This window comes from Vitis riparia, chromosome 1 (assembly GCF_004353265.1).
Source record: "Vitis riparia cultivar Riparia Gloire de Montpellier isolate 1030 chromosome 1, EGFV_Vit.rip_1.0, whole genome shotgun sequence".
NCBI classification, from domain to species: domain Eukaryota; kingdom Viridiplantae; phylum Streptophyta; class Magnoliopsida; order Vitales; family Vitaceae; genus Vitis; species Vitis riparia.
The window spans coordinates 21,242,782-21,261,607 of record NC_048431.1 but is presented as its reverse complement, the minus strand read 5'-3'; the positions used below and the strand labels follow the sequence as shown (position 1 = coordinate 21,261,607).

The window sequence follows — 18,826 nt, the reverse complement described above, 5'->3', positions numbered from 1 at the left end:
CTGACTTTTAGAAGCCAATCAAGTAACCCAAGTTCACCTCAGCTCGATTCAAAGGTCCATTTTGGGAGTTTCCTCTTAAAGATTTTATTGGGTGGTTTTTTTTTTTTTTTTTGAGAAAATAAAAAAATGAATAAATTCACAACTTATTTCATGTGCCTTTTTATGGCTTTCACTTCTGCTCAAACAAATACAAAAAATTAGTATCATGACATGAAAGCCCGATTATGTTGGAAATAATTAATCAAGGTGATTGGTCATTTTAGAAAATAATCCAAAAAAATTAAAAAATCACTTAATAACTTAATTTAAGTTATTAAATAAATTAAGTATGTTTGATAAAATAATTTAATGATATGACATAAAATTAATAATAACTTTAAGTAATAAGTAACAATAACTAATTTATTATTAAGTCTGTATTTTTGTTTTACTTTTTTTTTTTCATTTATCGTAATTACCTTCAAATTTTCTTTTACTACTCCGTGATATCTCTTATTACTCAATCTATAACTTATAAAAATAAATATGTCAATTTAATAATTTAGAATAAATTTTCAATTAATTTTATCAAACAGTTTTAATGTTTTAAGTAAAAATTAAATAATTAGTTTTAAGTGAATAATTTAAATATAATTTAACTTAAAAATCAACTAAAATAATAAAATATTAAATATTAAATTTTATTGGTATTCTAAATTTTTTTTTTTAAAGAATCATTGATAGATTAATAATGAACACGTGCACTGTTACATTATTTTCAACACATGGGAGTGCTACGTTATCATCAAATAATAATAATTATTATTATTAATAAGTTAATATGGGAGAAGGCTGAAAAGTCCTGAAAACCCTCAGCACCTCCATGGACAGATATTCCTAAACACTGATTTCCACAAAAGGAGTTCATTATTTCCTTTAGAATTTTTAGCCAACATCATCTGAGAGTCTGAGACTGAGAGTACCCAAGAACCAGTCAAAAAAAAACAAAGGACAAAATGCATCAGTCAATTAATTAACCAATTGTACCCCACACCTCCATTTCAATTCCATGATACCCATGTGAAAATCTCAGAAACCCACATCCCCTTACCTCACTCACTGCCTGTCACCTACATCTCCATCCTCAGCCGTCCACGTACCCCCCACCCTTAACGGATACTTCCGCTAACCGTTAAAAGGACAACCGTCTTTCAAAATTAATCAATCAAAAACTCTTTTCCCTCGGGAGCATAACTCTTTTCAGTACACTCTAATATATATATATATATATATATTTTCCTTTTCTTTTTCTCTCTCTCTCTGTTGTCACTGCAACTCTTCCCAAGATTCCAAGGGAGGGTGAGTTGCACCCCACCTGCATTTCTCAGTAATAAAGTCCTCCACCATCTCCCATGTAAAAATTTATGTACTTTTTTTCACTGCTGTTCAACTCACCATGCAATTTTATTTTATTTAATGCTCAGTGGATCTGAATTTCATCTCTAGCTCTGCACATGCATCTCAAAAATCCATGGTTTTAAGGTTTCTCCTGCAATGCCCATCTGGGGTTCGTGGTTTTTGTTGTTTTGACACTGAACCCACTGTTCATTTGGTGTACTGGGTGTGGAAATTTTCCATGGAAATATAGCATTGCATTGGGCTTTTGGGGTTAATTCCTTTTTAGTGGGTGCATTTTCATATATGGGTTCTTTGCTACAGTGAAGAAGGTTCAAGATATTAAGGGTTTTTTTGGTTATTATTGATCCTTTTGTCTGATATAGTAAATATATATGGCAAAGAGTATTTAGTTACTTGTAAAAGTAAACCCATATATCTTCTTTACCAATTGGGGTAGTATTTTCTGCTGGGTTCTGTATGCCATGTGCTGAATTTTTGTTTTTCTTGAAGAAGTACTAGAATTTGGGCGAGGGAGTCATCTTGGGCTTTCAGGCTACCTTCATAACATAGAAGTATTTCAAAGTTCTAAATACTAAACCAGAATGAATTAGTGTTTGTGTGGGGATGAAACTAGGGCAGTTTAAAGTGCCTTTTAGAGATCTCAATTAAGGTTGTTGGGCTGGCAGATTTCAAGAGAAGATCTGGATCATTTCAATCTATTTCGGATACATACTGCAACTTTTATTGGAATTATATTTTGGCTAAGAGTGTGTTGGGAATATATATAGTTGAGTGCACCCACAAGATCTTCCAAGTTCATAGCATTAGATCAGATAGGAAGAGTCGAGATGAGGTCTATAGAGGACAAGGGCTGCTGCAACTATGGACCAACTAAGGATATTTCAAGTAGCAGTGCCATTAGTTTCGAGTTTCCTAAGGGGAATGGAACAAATCGAACCACTCATCATCGAACAGCCTTAGGCAAACCAACCCCATCAAAATGGGACGATGCTCAGAAATGGCTAGTGGGGTTGTCTAGAGGGGGAGAGAAAAATCAGTCCAAAACCAAGCCCAGAAACTCAAACGCGGATGACAGGAGGTTAATAGCTCCAGTCCCTCAGAAAGAAAAGGATTATTCAAGCTGTGAGGATGAAGGAGAAGAAGAAGCAAATGGGTGCCCTGGCCCTGCTTCTTCAAATCAGTACCAAGTGGAAACAAAGAAGGTAGACTGTGATGAATCCTTTTGGCAAATCAACAAGGCTTCAGAAGATTCCTCATCAGCTGTTAGATCCATATGCGTGAGGGATATGGGGACTGAGATGACCCCCATTGCTAGCCAAGAGCCCTCAAGAACAGCTACTCCCATTAGAGCAACCACCCCTGTGGCTAGAAGCCCCATATCTTCTGGGTCCTCTACTCCAGGGAGGTGTTATCAGACTGGTTTGAGTTCAACAGAGAGCAGAGGCGAGGCAGCCCCTGTTGATAGGCGGCATGGTAGGTTTAGCTCGGATGGGGAAGAGTCCAATGCTTGCAAGATGCCTGAGAACAAGAATTCAGAACATGCTAGAAAACCTAATCCTCTGGACACCCGAGCAACGGCCTGGGACGAGGCGGAACGAGCCAAGTATCTTGCAAGGTGATTCACTTGTACTCCTTTTCTCTACCAGTTCTCTGCTCATCTTCTAATAACATTTACATTAGGTCACCATGAATCTTAGATATATTACCAAATGTTCATGTGTTGTATCGATCTATAGGTATAAGCGCGAAGAAGTGAAGATACAAGCCTGGGAAAATCATGAGAAAAGGAAAGCTGAGATGGAAATGAGAAGAATGGAGGTACTTCTTGATCTGATATGCATCTATTTTCATCCAATTGATTAATGTCATGGAGAATTGTTTCCTGCTCTTCTCCACTCAATATTGGGAAAAGATGATCCTTGAAATGGTACTGGAAAGCCCTCTATCCCTTGTAAGGATTCTTAGTAGAATGTGGCATACACTCCCCTCATATGAATTTACAGAAAATACGCATCAGGCATTGTGTATGGTGCCTTTGAATCAATGGAGGAATAATGGCACCTAAAAGGACTAGAAGTTACCATACACTCAGCTCATAGATTGTTAGGGCTACCGTTTACTTTTCAAATCAATTTCAGGTGACTATCAAAATGATCATGTAAAAAACAGAGAACAAAATAGGTCACAGGCTTAAGATTCATCTGATTGACGATAATCTTCATTCAAATTTTCACTTTTTTGACTACTTAATGATATGTGTTCTTCTCTTAGGTGAAGGCTGATAAATTGAAAGCTCGGGCGCAAGAGAAATTGGCAAACAAAATTGCTGCAACCAGGAGAATAGCTGAAGAGAAGCGTGCAAGTGCCGAAGCCAAACTGAATGAGAAAGCTGCAAGGACTTCTGAAAGGGCAGATTACATAAGGAGGACTGGTCGTTTGCCCTCTTCTTTCTACTTCAAGTTGCCTTCCCTCTGCTGGTAGCTAGTCTCTCTGAAATGTATTTACATGTAATATTTGTCAGTGATTTTTTTTTTTTTTTTTGTGCCATGTTTCTTTTACAATATCAACTTTTGAATCCACTGCAAGTTATTTGATTATGTCAACTGCCAAAAAAAATTGCATTTACAGGGTCTTTATGCCTTGAATAAATTGCAGAATCCCCTTTTTGAGTAAGCTTGATTTCTTGCTGATACTGACAACTATTGACCATAAAACTTGGAATCCAGAAGATAAAACTTATGGTTCTTGGTTTTTTCTACAAATCCCAGAAGCAATCTTGTATGAAGTGCTGGTAACATGAAGCAGAGAAGTCTTTTATCTTTTCACAATAAGGAGATTGATCTCTGTATCTTTTCCTGATGTGATGCTATCTATTGAACTGCTGGTAACTGACAGAGAGATGGATGGCTGGACATGCACCAAGCCCCAGGTCCACCTTAGGCTAATTTAAGGCATCTGATATGGCAAGAGATCAATCAGGCATTTGGCCCACAGGGGGTTGCAAAATCTTGAATTAAGTCTCACTAGTGGGCTTCCATAAGCTGCATTTTGCTTCTTCCGGATCAGATTTCTGGGGAATCCTCTTCCAAAAACAGTTGGAGAGCTTGATTTAGGGTATGTTTTAAGCATTTGGCCCACAAAGGGTTGCAAACTCTTGAATTAAGCCTCACAGGTGGGCTTCCATAAGCTGCATTTTGCTCCTTCTGGATCAGATTTCTGGGGAGTCCTCTTCAAAACAGTTGGAGAGCTTGATTTGCAGCATATTAGCTCTTCTTTACTGCCACAATCAACACTGCTGAATGTGTTATCCTAGAAGCAATCACACTGCCCAGACATGCCATAATTCATAGTTCATTGTCACATCCTGCTTAAAATAATTCCTCTCTTGATCTTTTATGTAAGTGTAGGAAGCTTAAGTCCACGCGGCATTGCTCCAGCAGGCTTTCGCCCATTGCGGAAAATTCCCCACTGCTGCCTCCCGTAGGAGTCTGGGCCGTGTCTCAGTCCCAGTGTGACTGATCATCCTTTCGGATCAGCTGGTAAGCTATTGCCTCACCAACTAGCTAATCAGACGCGAGCCCCTCCTCGAGCAGATTCCTCATTTTCTTCCTCAGCCTATGGGGTATTAGCAGCCGTTTCCTACTGTTGTTCCCCTCCCAAGGGCAGGTTCTCATGCGACATTTGAGATTAGGAAACACCATAGTGTGGGACATCATACCCTCTAAGATATGCAGTATAGAGTTGCCCAAACTTAGTAAAAGTCCAAATTTGTTAAGGTTCCCTTGTCAGTTGAGGGCAGAAATCCACCATTTAGTATATAGTCGTCAATATACCCCTGATGACCTACCATAATTTTCCAAGTCCTCTAGAATTCTGCAGACTATGCTGCTGCTGCTATTGATACTGCAGATTTACTCTCTGCCCAACCCGGCTTCAAACCCGCATTGAGAATGGGATTACTTGCTAAACTATCATGAAAACAACATCATTAAGCTCAAACAAGCTCTCCCTTCAACCAGTTTTTCTTGAAATAATTTTTCAGGGATGTCAAACATTGTGCTTTAGGTGCTGCAGTGAGGTCTCAAAAGCTTCGTTTATCCCATTCCATACATAGGCATATATGCTTTTGTAACATGGAAAGCAACTCTCATTTTTCAAATAAACCTTCAATTATCAGTTTGGAGAAAGTTAGTTCAAATGACAAATGGGATAAGATAGACTCTTATTAACTTCATAGACGAGTTTTCAAGCTGTGAAGGTTTTGAATTTTATTAAAAAATTATCAAAAAAATTCAAAAGAATTTTAAAAATAGCAAAAAATTTCAATAGAATTTTTTAATAATTTTATTTATTTATTTTTACTACAAAGCTTTTAAAAAGATTTAATAAATTCATCAATAAAATTTTAGAAACGTTCAAATGTAATATAAATCACTTGATAGCGATAATATCTTTATTTAAGAGTTGTCCATAATATAATAATATAAATATTCCATCAATTATTAAATGATTAGAGACTTTTGGGGAAATCTATAATATAAATATTCGACCAATTATTAAATGGTTAGACTTTTGGGGGAATCATAGGTCTCTTCAAACAAAATATAAATGATACTGAAATTAACAATTATTGCTTATAATTCAAAGTATTCTATTAAGTCACATATCCTCCTATATTTTATTAAAATTACACACAAACTCCATGTGAATTGTTAAATAAAATTAAAGTTTTAAACAATTAAATAGCATATTATTTAAATAATTATGTAATTAGTTTTAAATAGTAATTACTTAATTAAATTCACAAATTTAAACATAAAAAAAATCTCAAAATCAAACTAAAAACAACCCACTACTAAAAAAATATTTTTAAAAATATCATATACAAGATTACAAAAAAAATATAATAAAATAAACAAATATATTATAAAATCTATTTAATAAAAATTTATAATTTTTTTTTAAATGAACTCTATTTAATCCCAATTTCTCTCACACAAAGTAGTTTTCTTAAAGGATGGCTAATTACACGATGGGCTTCTATGAGCTATGTTATTATTTAGAAACATTATGAGAGGATTAAATGATGTTTTGAGAAAACACCAAGGAGGGTGGTTGTGTTCACCTAGTTTTTACCAAGTTATTAATGCATTGAAATATGATTTCATACGACATTAATCACATATGAGCTGCATTACAATTTATGCCACAAATTTATAAGTTTATGTAAGAAAACTTCTTATGTTGTCTTTAATATGTGATTTATAGGTATTTTTATTTCTAATATATCCTCGATATGAGGCATCTGCCTAATTAAAAGTCAAAGTTTGAGACTACTAAAAATACTTGTCGACATTACTATGAATTGCCACTAAAAATTGGGTTCAAGTTAAGAGATTCGAAATATAGGATGATATATAGTGAGCTTGTTTTGACTAAATTGAGAATGTGAATTTGGGTATATACACATCCATTTGATACATCTTACTATTAGTAGGCTTCACATGGTAAATTTCCTTAATCAAATAATGATTGTATTTGAAAGGTTCAACTTTTTCAAAAAATAATATAACAAAACAAATCAATTCAACTTTTTCAAATAATAATATAACACAACAAATAGACTAATCTAGAATCCCAAATTTTAATGAAATTTTTTATTTTTAAATATCAACTCTTCTAATTGCAAACTCTCTATTAAGACTATTATATCACTCTCTTACCTTTTTCTAACCCTACCTCATTTTTCTCTACTTTCTTCTTAAACTCAAATATCTTGTCCAAACACATATTTGACCTCTTTCATTAATAAAATCCTACATCAAATACTCCTAATTGTAACAAGAGAAGGAAGCAAAAGACGACATATCACATCTTTGACTTAAAAATGAAGGATATTATGGTCACTTGATACTATCAAGCTCTAAGACCCAACATGTAATTGACATAATATAGATTGAACCATAGCTAGTCATTTAAATTGATGAGTGTAAATGTATCAAAATATAAGCAAAGAATATTAGAACAATTCCTAAATCTAAATTGAACCTCTAAAAGTAACTAGTTTAAATCTTTTGCCGGTGTTCTACGTTTAAAAGAAACAAAGTTAATTGATTGGTCATGAAAGACCGATGACAAACTGCTCAATCTGTAAGCCTAACTCAAGACATTCCTTGTCGGCATTTAAAATACTTGAAAAAAAATTAACATATGTCATTCATCTGATTTGATTTTCAAAACATTTGCTTTAAAAATCTAGGTGATATACTCATGAATAATTTAGGATAGTTTGAGAGCCTTAATTTGATAGTTAGAATTATGGGCTTGCTATACATGTTTAGCTCTTTTTAGTTGACTTGAGGAGAGCTAGGTGCATCAATATTTAAAAGATATGACAAGATAAGATGACATATGTGGAGTACATTTTGATAAAATTAAGCGTAAGTGTAAAGCTCGTCAACATCTATAAGACATGAGTAAGCATCTTGGAATCATACATGAGAAAGTTGGTTCAACTTTCTTTTGATAACAACGTGACAATACAATGATCAATTTAAGATTATGAGATTTCTTATTGCACTCTCATAAATTTAATGAGATTCTCTAAACATTAAGGTTTTTTTTTTAATAATTTGGAGGTATCCGTATTTTTCGACAAAGAGTGGAGTTCAAAAGATCCGACATATATTTGATATAATTCATTATGAATTCGACCTTAAATTTAAGGTAAAAGTTATGTACACGACATCCATGAAACACATTTTAATATCAACATATATTTTGCATTCAATTTTCTTTATTCAACTTTTGTCCATAATAATTACAATAATTGATTTAGAATTATGGATTACTTAAGTTTTGAGATTCTTCATTAAATATAGAATCTTTTGTACTTATATTTCAAGTATTTGTAGATGACCATAGTTGCCTCTTTGAGGAATATGTAAGAACTATGATGTACATCCAAATTATGGGAAATTAAGGAAAAAAAAAAATTATTTAATCGTCATTGAAAAAGAAATAAACAAAAAGGAAAATGTTAAAATGGAAAGGATACGAAAAGGGTCTGAATGATATTTTGGGAAAGAGTTTTAATAATATTTTAATGGATACATATAGGGGGTCAACGAAACCCCGGGGGGGCTAACGATATTTGACTAAAACATTCAAAGAAACAAAATATCAGTTCTGGACCCATGATTTCGCGTAACACAAATCCTCATCTAAAGCACTCTGAGCGCTCTCGCGTCGTGGCTTTCTCTCTCTAGAAGCAGCCTCGCCGCCCTTTCTCTCTCCTCTCTCATCGCTTTGCCGCCACGTTTTTCGATTCGCCGATCAATCAACTCGTCGACTTCATCATCGAGAGGGCGAGAAAGTGAGAAAGTTCTTTAATTTTCTGCTGTTTCTATTTTCGTCTCCGTTTCGAATCTAGGGTTTCATTCTTGATCTCAGATTGCCTCTGCGGAAACCGAAGATCGAGGTATGATTTTCTAGTATTCGTCGGTTTTGTGTTTTGTGGTCTATTCAGATCTGTGATTGTTTGGATTTTAAGGTTTCGTGTTGGTTCCTTTGAATTTGGGGAAATTGTTGTGTTGGTTTTGTGATTTCTAGGGTTAGGGTTTTGAAGGGAGGGGATTTTTCGGGGGGGACTTTGATTGGGGGATTAGGGTTTTCTCTGGTGTTTTGCATTAATGGCGGCAGGAAGGCACGGGGGTTATCGTGATAATGAATTTAAGGAGCGGGAGTCTGATTTAGATGTGTCAAGGCGGAATTTTGCTTATTCTAAGGACGAGTATGATCGGAGTAGGAACGGTAACCGTGAGGGTCGGATTAGGGATTCGAGAGAGAGGAATAGGGTTAGACAGAAGGATATTAAGGAGAGGGAATCAATAAATGGTGGATACCGGTCTTCTTCTAGTAGAAGTGATTCTGGAAGTAGTGGTGGTGGTGGCAGTGGTGGTGGTGGTGGTGGTGGTGGTGGTGTGCCTAGACGATGTGTTTTTTCGGTTAGGACTGCTGACCGCGAGCCTGGTGAGTTGTCAAGTGAGAGTGGATCGGATGATGGCATCGAGTCGGAGTCACAGGCTAATAATGAGGTTTCGAAGGTGGAGAATGGGATTCGGTCACCTTTGGATAGGAAGAGGAAGTTTTCACCTATTGTGTGGGATAGAGAAGATAAGGAATCGAATAATTCTTCCAAAAGTAGAATTGCCTCAACAGCAACTGCCCTTCCTCCTCCCCCTCCACTGCCTAAGACATACCGCCAGTCACCAAAACTTATTCAAGATGAGGGTATGCGGGTTTCTCCGGCCAAAAATAGCAAGATTCAGCGTTCACAACTGCCACCATCACCAAGCCTCCCTCCGGTGGCACCTTTGTCAGTTACCCTTGATGTGTCTAGTTCTCCCATTGAGTTGAACACTTCTTCACCTCAAGAGCAGCAGTGGAGTAATGAAAAAGAAGCAGACCAAATTGAAGATGAAGATTATGTTCCCACTCGGAACATATCATCATCACGATGGGCAGATGAAGCCAATTCCCCAGTTGATGAGGGTGAAATTTTGGATGATGAGGAAATTCCTAAGAGGAGGAAGAAAATGTTTCTTTCTGAGGGCTTGGAGCCCAGGGTACTCAAGAAGTCTGTGAGTCCTGAGCTTGGGGAGCTTAAGAGGGAAGGTTCTGAAGGAGCAAGGGCAAAATCAACTGACTCTGATGAAAGAGGCAACCGTGGTAGGTCAGGTACTAGGGAAGATTACCCAGATAATAACTCAGACAGGAATGACTATATGGAAATTGAGGACTATCATAACAATGATGCTAGTGCTAGGCAGTCAGATACAGATTCTGAGCATGAAAATGTTTCTCGGGAGACTCCAGAGCCTGCACTCCCACCACAAAGAAGTGTAAATATGCTTCAAGGATGTAGAAGTGTTGACGAGTTTGAGAGATTAAATAAGATAGATGAAGGCACTTATGGTGTTGTGTACAGAGCTAAAGATAAGAAGACGGGAGAAATCGTAGCCTTGAAGAAGGTGAAGATGGAGAAAGAAAGAGAAGGTTTTCCTTTGACTTCACTGAGGGAAATAAACATACTTCTTTCCTTTCATCACCCTTCAATTGTTGATGTTAAAGAAGTCGTGGTAGGGAGCAATCTTGACAGTATATTTATGGTTATGGAATACATGGAGCATGACCTTAAGGGGCTGATGGAGACAATGAAGCAGCCATTTAGTCAGAGTGAAGTTAAATGCTTAATGCTCCAGCTATTGGAGGGGATTAAGTATCTCCATGATAACTGGGTTCTTCATCGGGATTTGAAGACATCAAATCTACTTTTGAATAATAGGGGTGAGTTGAAGATTTGTGATTTTGGATTGGCTCGGCAATACGGGAGCCCTTTGAAACCATATACTCATTTGGTGGTTACTCTATGGTACAGGTGAGCTGGACTTGCACTTGATCTCTTTTCCTAGGCATATGGGTGTACACTTTCTTCTCTCATTTAAGTAAAATTAATGCTTGAGATCTGTTCTTCATGCATTCCTTAGCTTTATACTTCATGTTCTTTTAAAATTGCATTCATTTTTTCCATAGGCAAATAAGAAAACAGAGCCTATTTGGAAGGTGCTTTATTTTCATAATGTTTGTGTCTATTCACTCATGCACCTGTGTTCAGGTGCAAACACTTGCCACCATTTGCATAGCAGATGCTGCCTTTGTTATAATACTGATCCCTATGTTTTACTGATCATTAAATTTGACAATAGACCATTTATCAGATCATCTCAGCAAAATTTTCTTAGGCCCTTTGTCCCTGGTATTAGTTGTCATGTTTGAATTTTAAGTGCTGTGATGATGTCTATGGGAAGAAACATGATGTGCTTAATGTACTTCTATTTAATTTACAGGGCGCCAGAACTTTTGTTGGGAGCAAAGCAATACTCAACAGCAATTGACATGTGGTCGTTAGGTTGCATAATGGCTGAACTGTTATCAAAGGAACCACTGTTCAATGGGAAAACTGAACTCGATCAGATTGACAAGGTAACTTAACTAGTTAGCTTCTGCTTGTGATACATTACCATTATTGCTGCCCCCCTACTGCCTATATGATTCTACTTGATATATGGTGATTTCCAGTTTAATTCATTCTGTATGAGGAATATCTATGATTGCAGATTTTTAGAACCCTTGGCACACCAAGTGAGACAATTTGGCCTGGGTTTTCCAAATTGCCTGGAGTCAAGGTTAACTTCGTCAAGCATCAGTAAGTATCCATTTGGCGTGTGTATGATGTTTAATATAGTTAATTGTAACATCCTGGTGTTCTTATTCTTGCCACTGTTTTCCCAGGCTCCCAGCTTTGGGTGATTCGGTCTGGCTTTCTGGCCTCCATGGTGACACTTTCAGCACAGCATATATTTCTTGTTTGTATTAACCATTGATGTGTTCCTTTCAGGTATAACCTACTGCGTAAGAAATTTCCTGCCACATCTTTCACTGGATCTCCGGTTCTCTCTGACTCTGGATTTGACTTGTTGAACAAACTTTTAACTTATGACCCTGAGAAGGTGATTTTTTAGTTCAACATCTATAAATGTTTTGAGGAAATGTTTTGTTTTCTAGGTTGGTATTTAGATAATGTTGTTTATTATGGCCTTTATGTTCTATTACAGAGGATTACAGCTGAAGCTGCTCTTAACCATGATTGGTTCCGCGAAGTTCCTCTTCCCAAATCTAAAGATTTCATGCCTACTTTTCCTGCTCAGCATGCCCAGGACAGGTATCTTGACCCTATACATGACTTTAAATGAGAGATGAGTAGGAGTACAGTTTTTATTTTTTATTTTATTTTTTATAGCAATTTCTAAAATAAATTTTGTTCATTTGATTATCAGGCGCGTGCGAAGAATAATGAAGAGTCCAGATCCTTTAGAAGAGCAGCGTAGAAAGGAGTTGCAGCAAGGGGAATTAGGAGCTGGTGGTTTGTTTGGCTAAGAGAAACTAGTGGGTGTGCAGTTGCCCCTTCATGCTTGAGTTTTTCTCAGTACTCATAAGTGAAAATGTTAGAGGTGAGAGACACATGTTGAATGGAAGTTGCGAACATTGTTTGTCAGACGATTATTCATGCTGTTTTTTAGCAGGCATCCCTGATGATTTGGGTGGAGAAATGCATTTTTTTCCTCCTCCCACAAAACCAGATCCACAGGTTAACTTTGTTCCCCAGACTTGGTCAGCACATAGAAATGCATCTGTGGCAACTGCTTGCATCACAAGGTGTGGCATAGAGGCATTACTTAAGAAATATCAGTTTCAGTTGGAACTCGTGTATGTAACATATTTCATTGGCACATTGTAAACAATTCTCTTAAAATTTGGTTTTGAATACCAGAACAGTATGGATTTACTACCCACTATGCTTTCTATCTTTTTTAATATTCACATTGTGTTTGCAAGAGACGGTTGGTGTAAAGCGGAGGGGAGTTCTTTGCTTTTCATTTGACGAAGAAATTGACAGTAACCGTAGTACTTTGAAGGTAATTAATTGATCTGATATTCTATGTAACATAATTGGGGGACTCGGGTTTGCTTTCCATCCATTGGAATCTTGTCACTAGTGTGGATGTTGTCTGGCAGCATATTAGATATTTAATACTGTAGGTTTTGTTTTTGCTACTATGCGGCATTTTTTTCCCTATGACTAACTAATTTTTGGCAGTGTGGAAGAATGTATCAATTTTTATTCGTCTTGAGAATTCATCATCCACAGCTATGTCAAAAATCATTGGCTATGAGAGCAAGTCTTTTTTGTGCATGGTGCACAAAATTTGGTTCTTTTTAAGGCCACCATTCTTATGAATCTACTAATCTCAAGGATTGACCTATTGCATTTTAGAATTCTGCGTGTTAAGTGATGCTTATCTGTTCTTAAGCAAAGAATAGAAAAATGCAGAAAGCAGTTCATCGCTACCAAGTCAGCAGAATTTTTCCTCTAGTTCATATGTTTATTAGTTTAATACACTGAGACTTGTAGTTTTATCTCTTTGCCAAATGCAGCATTCATAGAATTAGTAAAGTACCAATTTCCATGGAGGACTCATTCACTCTAGAGTTTTGAAATGCGAGGAGACCTTTCATTGAATTTTAGTTTCTGTATCTATGTAGCCCATTTGGACTCCTTGTGATATGCCCATCTCCTGCTATTAATGAAATAAAAATCATGCTGTTGGAAGTATCTGAATAAATCAGTTACTGTAAATTTTTTTCAGTTTACTGTAAAAATTTGTTGATAGTAACCCCTATATATGTTCAAATCTCTAATTTGCCAATAAAAAAAGGGGTATTGCAAAAATTTTCCTCATTGATTGAACTACCATTACCCTCGCTGCCTATATGGAGAAGGTTAATCTGATATGATGGTAAAGTTCTTATTAGGTACAAGACCTTTCACCAATGATACCAACTCACGATCTTTTTTGTTACCTTTTAAGTAGCATTTACTGTTGCAGTTCGTACTTTGTTGCTTCAGTGTTGCTGTTAAGAGTATATCCTAGTACTCAAAAGTACTGACACCTTAAAAGAGCATGAAAATAAATGCATGATTTGCTCTGTTACATCAATATTCTGTTTTGTATGGTCTGAGAAGATGCAAGCTTTCATCATGCTAGAACTTTTATGACATTTGTCTGCAAATGTCACTGCAGTATCAAAGCAAAAGCTAGTTGAGGAAATTTTCTGTTGTTCAGGAATTGCTTTGTAACTTCAGGCTCAATTGAGGTACCATACAAACCTTTATTTTTTTTTAGTGTTTTTGATTAAATACATGTCTTTGTCCTCATATTTGATTTCTCTATTAAATTTTGTTGTATCATTGGATAGCTTGAACTAAACAATTGAATTTCCACTGTGTTTTGAAATAATAAATCTTGAAGATGCATTTAGTTCTTAATTTTATAACAAGCTGCATTTTTAGTTGAGGAATCTATTAATAAAGATAATAAATGACTTGTGTGGATTCCTTTGATAATGAATGTTTCAAGTTGTAGGGTTTGAGTCACTCTATCTGTAGTGTAAGATAAAATCTGGATTGGGTATCAAATGGTGTTTGATGCATTTTCTGCCAATTTGTTTTTTGTTTTTTAAATTAATTGCGAGGTACATCGAAGTGTAGAAGGATAAATGCTGATCAAGATGCATTTAGTTCTTAATTTTATAACAAGCTGCATTTTTAGTTGAGGAATCTATTAAGAAGGATAATAAATGACTTGTGTGGATTTCTTTGATAATGAATGTTTCAAGTAGTAGTTTGAGTCACTCTATCTGTAGTGTAAGATAACATCTGGATTGGGTATCAAATGATGTTTGATGCATTTTCTACCAATTTGTTTTTTTGTTTTTTTTTAAATTAATTGGAAGGTACATCAAAGTGTAGAAGGATAAATGCTGATCGGAATGACAATTGTTTTATTCCTAGGAATTGCATTCTCACAACCTAATGTGAAACATAACAGAATCAGGAAACTGTGCTACTTTTTTAACAGTAATTTGTTTGTTTTAGTGATTGTGGCATTTGTTGGTGGTATACAAAACTTTTGTTATTTGGATTCTTTTACTTTGGCTAGTCACTTGATTACTTTCACTCATGAATGTTGTATGGAGATTAAAGAGTTAGTCAGAAACTTAAATTTTGTTTTGGATTGTCTGAATTTTGGAGGGCTGATAATTTTCATGTTCTCTATCCAATTTAGTTACACTTTAACCTTCCATAGGCAATGAAAATGTCTTTGGATTTATTAATTACCCAAATTCATGAATGCTACATTGAGATTTGAAAGTATGCTGCAGATGTTTTTAAAAAAAAATGGTGTTTTGGATGGGATGGATTTTTTGTCACATTTTCTTTGTTTGATGATTGATCCGACTGTTCTTTTAATAAGTAAATTTCTGCTGTGTTTATGTCTCTATATGCCATTTTCATATTTATTCCAGTTTCTCATCTTATTGTCTTCTAAATTCTGTGGAAATGGCTTCAGTTCTATATTTGTGAATGTATCTGGCTGTTGATTTGCACTTGCTGGTGGTGGGACTGAGACTTTTCAAATGCATGGTGCCATGGACATGGGTTTTATGGAGGTTGAGATTTTTTCAAGGAGTATGCTAGAAAGAAGATATCATATGCTCACTGCCATTCTCCTGCTTATCCGTGAATATGTCATTTATTTCAACATGCATACTCAGTTGTGGCGGCCCATGTTTGTTTCCTGACATTATGACTAAAAGATCAACTGCAATTTAGCCTATCAAAAAAAAAAAAAAAGGAAAAAATCAACTTCATTTTCATAGGTCCCAGTTGCAAAATTATGGCTCTAAAAACTGTCTACATGGATAACAAACAAGGATGGGTATCTGTAGCTCCTGTTCTCTTGTAATTATAACATTTGAGTTTAAACACAAGATTGGTTAGTTTTATTTTCCTTTCTACCTGTTCGCTCTAAATTGGATTTGGAGCTAAATCTTTGCATTTGTGAGTCACATGTACCTTATTTTAGATTTAGACGTGTCTTGAAAATCTGCGAAGTCCTTGAACCAAGTGCTGCTGAACCTTGGGTGGGGTTGGGATTTCTTGACCCAGGACCAATCCAATATGCAAAGAACTGCAGCTCAAGGATTCCAGATTGGGGTTGGGCCGTTTGGCTAAGGGTGGTTGAATCCAACTTACCCAAGTTGAAGCCCTGTTTATTGGTACTGGCTTGCTAGTGTTTGGAGCAAACCTGATAGACCATAGAAGATGTTATAGCACCTCATGTTTGGAACTCTAGTCCTGGGCTAAGAAACTACCATGAGCATTGGAGAATTTAGGATGTGAGATAGAATATATGGGGTCCAAGTTATGCTATTTTCTGAAATTAAATAATATGAATGCAATGGTAATGCTTGACCTGCAAGATTGTTGAGTTGGGCAATGGATGGGAATGTAGGTATGCATACAATTTGATGATTTTTTACATTCCAGTATGGGCTGGGTGCTTTTTTCCAACTTGGTGTATTTGGATTGTACTTTCATGTGATTACACATTATATAATCTTTTTTAAAGGACATTTTGGGTCATTAGGGCTTTGGTTCTCTGCTCCTGTTCATTGTTCTTCTTGATTGAATTGTCTTTGGAAAAGTGTTTAATGATGGGTTGGATTTTTTCATTATGTTTTTTTTTTTTTTTTTTTTTTTTTTTAATAAAAACCAAACAGTGCATTCAAGAGCGTGTATTCATGCATTGAGATATCAGCAATCTATTGATTTTTATTAATATTAGATTGTTAACAAAATGATAGAAATGGTAGTTATGATTGTGGCTTTTGGGCAAAGGTCAAGGTAGATGTGTAAAGGTTATGACCAAACATTGTACAGTTAGAGGGAAGTATAGGCCAAGATTTAGAGGACTGGTGAGCCATGGTGGAGTTTAGTTTGCTCAGGGGCAGGTGTGTTGAGAGAAAGGGGTAATATCAGGTTTTGGGGTCTTTGCAATAGGGGTTGAAATGGATGTTTGAAGTAGCGAGTAAAGGTGCCTGGATAGAGAGGCCTGGTGCAGCAGGTTTTGTGTAGTTTGTGCTCTCTGTTGGTACTAGTTTGACTTAGTTTATTTAAGGTAAGGACTACAGAGAAAATAGGGTAGCATGAGGTTTCTAGACAAAATGGATTAGGCTTCCAAAAAATGTCACCTTTGCTTGTATATATCATTTTGGGCCCTTTTGATTTGCCATCATTTAAACTAGTTATTTATTTTGTCAGTAGTCATTTCTTATTGTTTTGATTTCCATCCTTTCTGCTTGATCCTGCTTGAATTTGATGTAAGTATTGTAAGCATCCCACTCATCAAAAAAAAAAATTGTTGCAAGTATCCCTCACTTGCATGCCACTAGTAGGATATCATTCCATTAGATTTTTCTTCTTATGGTGCCTTACAATTTAAGTCTATTGACCTGACACTGCATGGATGAGCTATTATTTTGGATCAGGCTTGACCTGGAAATGAGCAAGGGCTTTTTGGAATGTCAACAGCAGGCATTCAGAAGTGTCCTTAATGAATGAAATTCAGTTGTGTCAAGACTAATATATTCATCTGCTTGTGGTCACTTATGTATGCCATTAACTTTATTATAGGAATATGGCTGGAAGAATGTGTTGCTTTGCAAATGAAAATTGTTATGAAGCACCTGCATGATCCGGTTTATTTAACTATAACATGTCGAAGGAATTCAGGAAGAAGAAAAAATACGAGACATAAATTGCACAAGCTTTTTATCAAAAGAGTAGTCATGCAGGCACTCTCTGACTTGACCAGAGGCCTTCTTCCTTTGTGGGTATGCGGTAGACAAATCTTGGAAGGTCAGTTTTGAGGATTTTCTTGGTATTTGCTCCTGTTTCTTTTAGATTTGATGTTTTTATCAGATCACCAAAATAATAGTATCTTGTTGATGATGTTATCAGCTGAGCTTTTGACATGGATTTTATAGCTGGAGAGGAGGGAGGCTGTTGATTCTATTGCAGTTCAAGTTTTACGGAGCCAATCTGCCCCATGTTGCCTTGTGCTCCGTGACATCCAGTGAACTCGCGTGCTGCTTGTTTTTCCAGTGTCTTTCTGTTTGTTTGTTTGGGTATTTATTTATTTATTTATTTACTTTTTTTATTTTATTTTGATGATTTGATGATATTGGGGGCCATCAGGTGGGAATACAATCAGATTGCCAGCCTCTCCAGCCTCTCCAGCCATCCAAATTCAATTCAGACTTTTGGGAAGGTAGCAAGCGTGAGATTAAAATCGCCTAGTCATTTTATTTAGGGTTGAAGGGGCAAAATTGTACAGGCATACTAATGTTGGACGTTCCTGGTTCTTAACAAAAACATCACTTGTACATATTAAGTCGGGGCATTTGTGGTACTTGCTGTTATCCGCGTCCAAGCAGGACAGCAGCTAACTGGGAGGCGAGGCTTTCACATATTAACTCGTAAAAATAAAAAATGCGGAGAGGTGAAGGTGGTGCCTTTTGTTCGCTTGGAAACGCTTCATATATTATACCATTTTTATCTTGAAAATTCTTACAAACATAAATGCTACAATTAATCTATGCCAACCAAAAAAAGAGAGGTGTATATGGGGTGTTGGATAATCAATTTCAAGTTGTGATTGGTGCAATATGTGGACGATGAACCGGTTACTTAGACGTTAACACATCCCACCTGGGCCGTAAGGTTATGTGGGTATGATTTCCCATTTTTCCTTTTTACCCTCGGCATTCTACAATTGGTTTTCTTCATGTTTGCCTTATCTATGGTCATCACAAATATCCTACCCTGAAATCAAATTCTCTGCTCTTTGTTCGCTTCGTACACCCAGATCTACTCGCTGCGCTATGTCTCATTGGTCATTGA

The 18,826-nt window shown here is 36.1% G+C and overlaps 2 protein-coding genes across 7 annotated transcripts; both read left to right on the top strand.

Annotated features, from left to right (window-relative positions):
• Nucleotides 1–1,336: 1,336 nt before the first annotated feature.
• Nucleotides 1,337–4,071, top strand: LOC117911695 (remorin 1.4). Its single transcript, XM_034826098.1, has 3 exons — nt 1,337–3,013; nt 3,135–3,216; nt 3,670–4,071. Exons 1-3 carry the CDS (start codon nt 2,226–2,228, stop codon nt 3,877–3,879), a joined length of 1,080 nt encoding a protein of 359 aa, XP_034681989.1. The 5' UTR covers nt 1,337–2,225; the 3' UTR covers nt 3,880–4,071.
• A 4,551-nt stretch (nt 4,072–8,622) lies between these two features.
• On the top strand, nt 8,623–18,447 carry LOC117914875 (cyclin-dependent kinase G-2). 6 transcript variants are annotated; one of them, XR_004651323.1, is made up of 11 exons: nt 8,626–10,837; nt 11,307–11,442; nt 11,577–11,665; nt 11,858–11,969; nt 12,075–12,181; nt 12,297–12,470; nt 12,543–12,675; nt 12,856–12,935; nt 14,103–14,175; nt 17,558–17,782; nt 17,885–18,447. XR_004651323.1 is itself a non-coding variant. In XM_034830395.1 (6 exons), the coding sequence occupies exons 1-6, from the start codon at nt 9,090–9,092 to the stop codon at nt 12,394–12,396; spliced, it is 2,292 nt and encodes a 763-aa protein (XP_034686286.1). In that variant the 5' UTR covers nt 8,626–9,089; the 3' UTR covers nt 12,397–12,812. The 6 variants fall into 6 exon arrangements, 2 of the variants coding, with proteins under 2 accessions (XP_034686304.1, XP_034686286.1); XR_004651321.1 differs by having other exon boundaries at nt 12,297–12,675; nt 17,657–17,782; XR_004651320.1 differs by having other exon boundaries at nt 12,297–12,675; nt 17,649–17,782.
• Nucleotides 18,448–18,826: the final 379 nt, after the last annotated feature.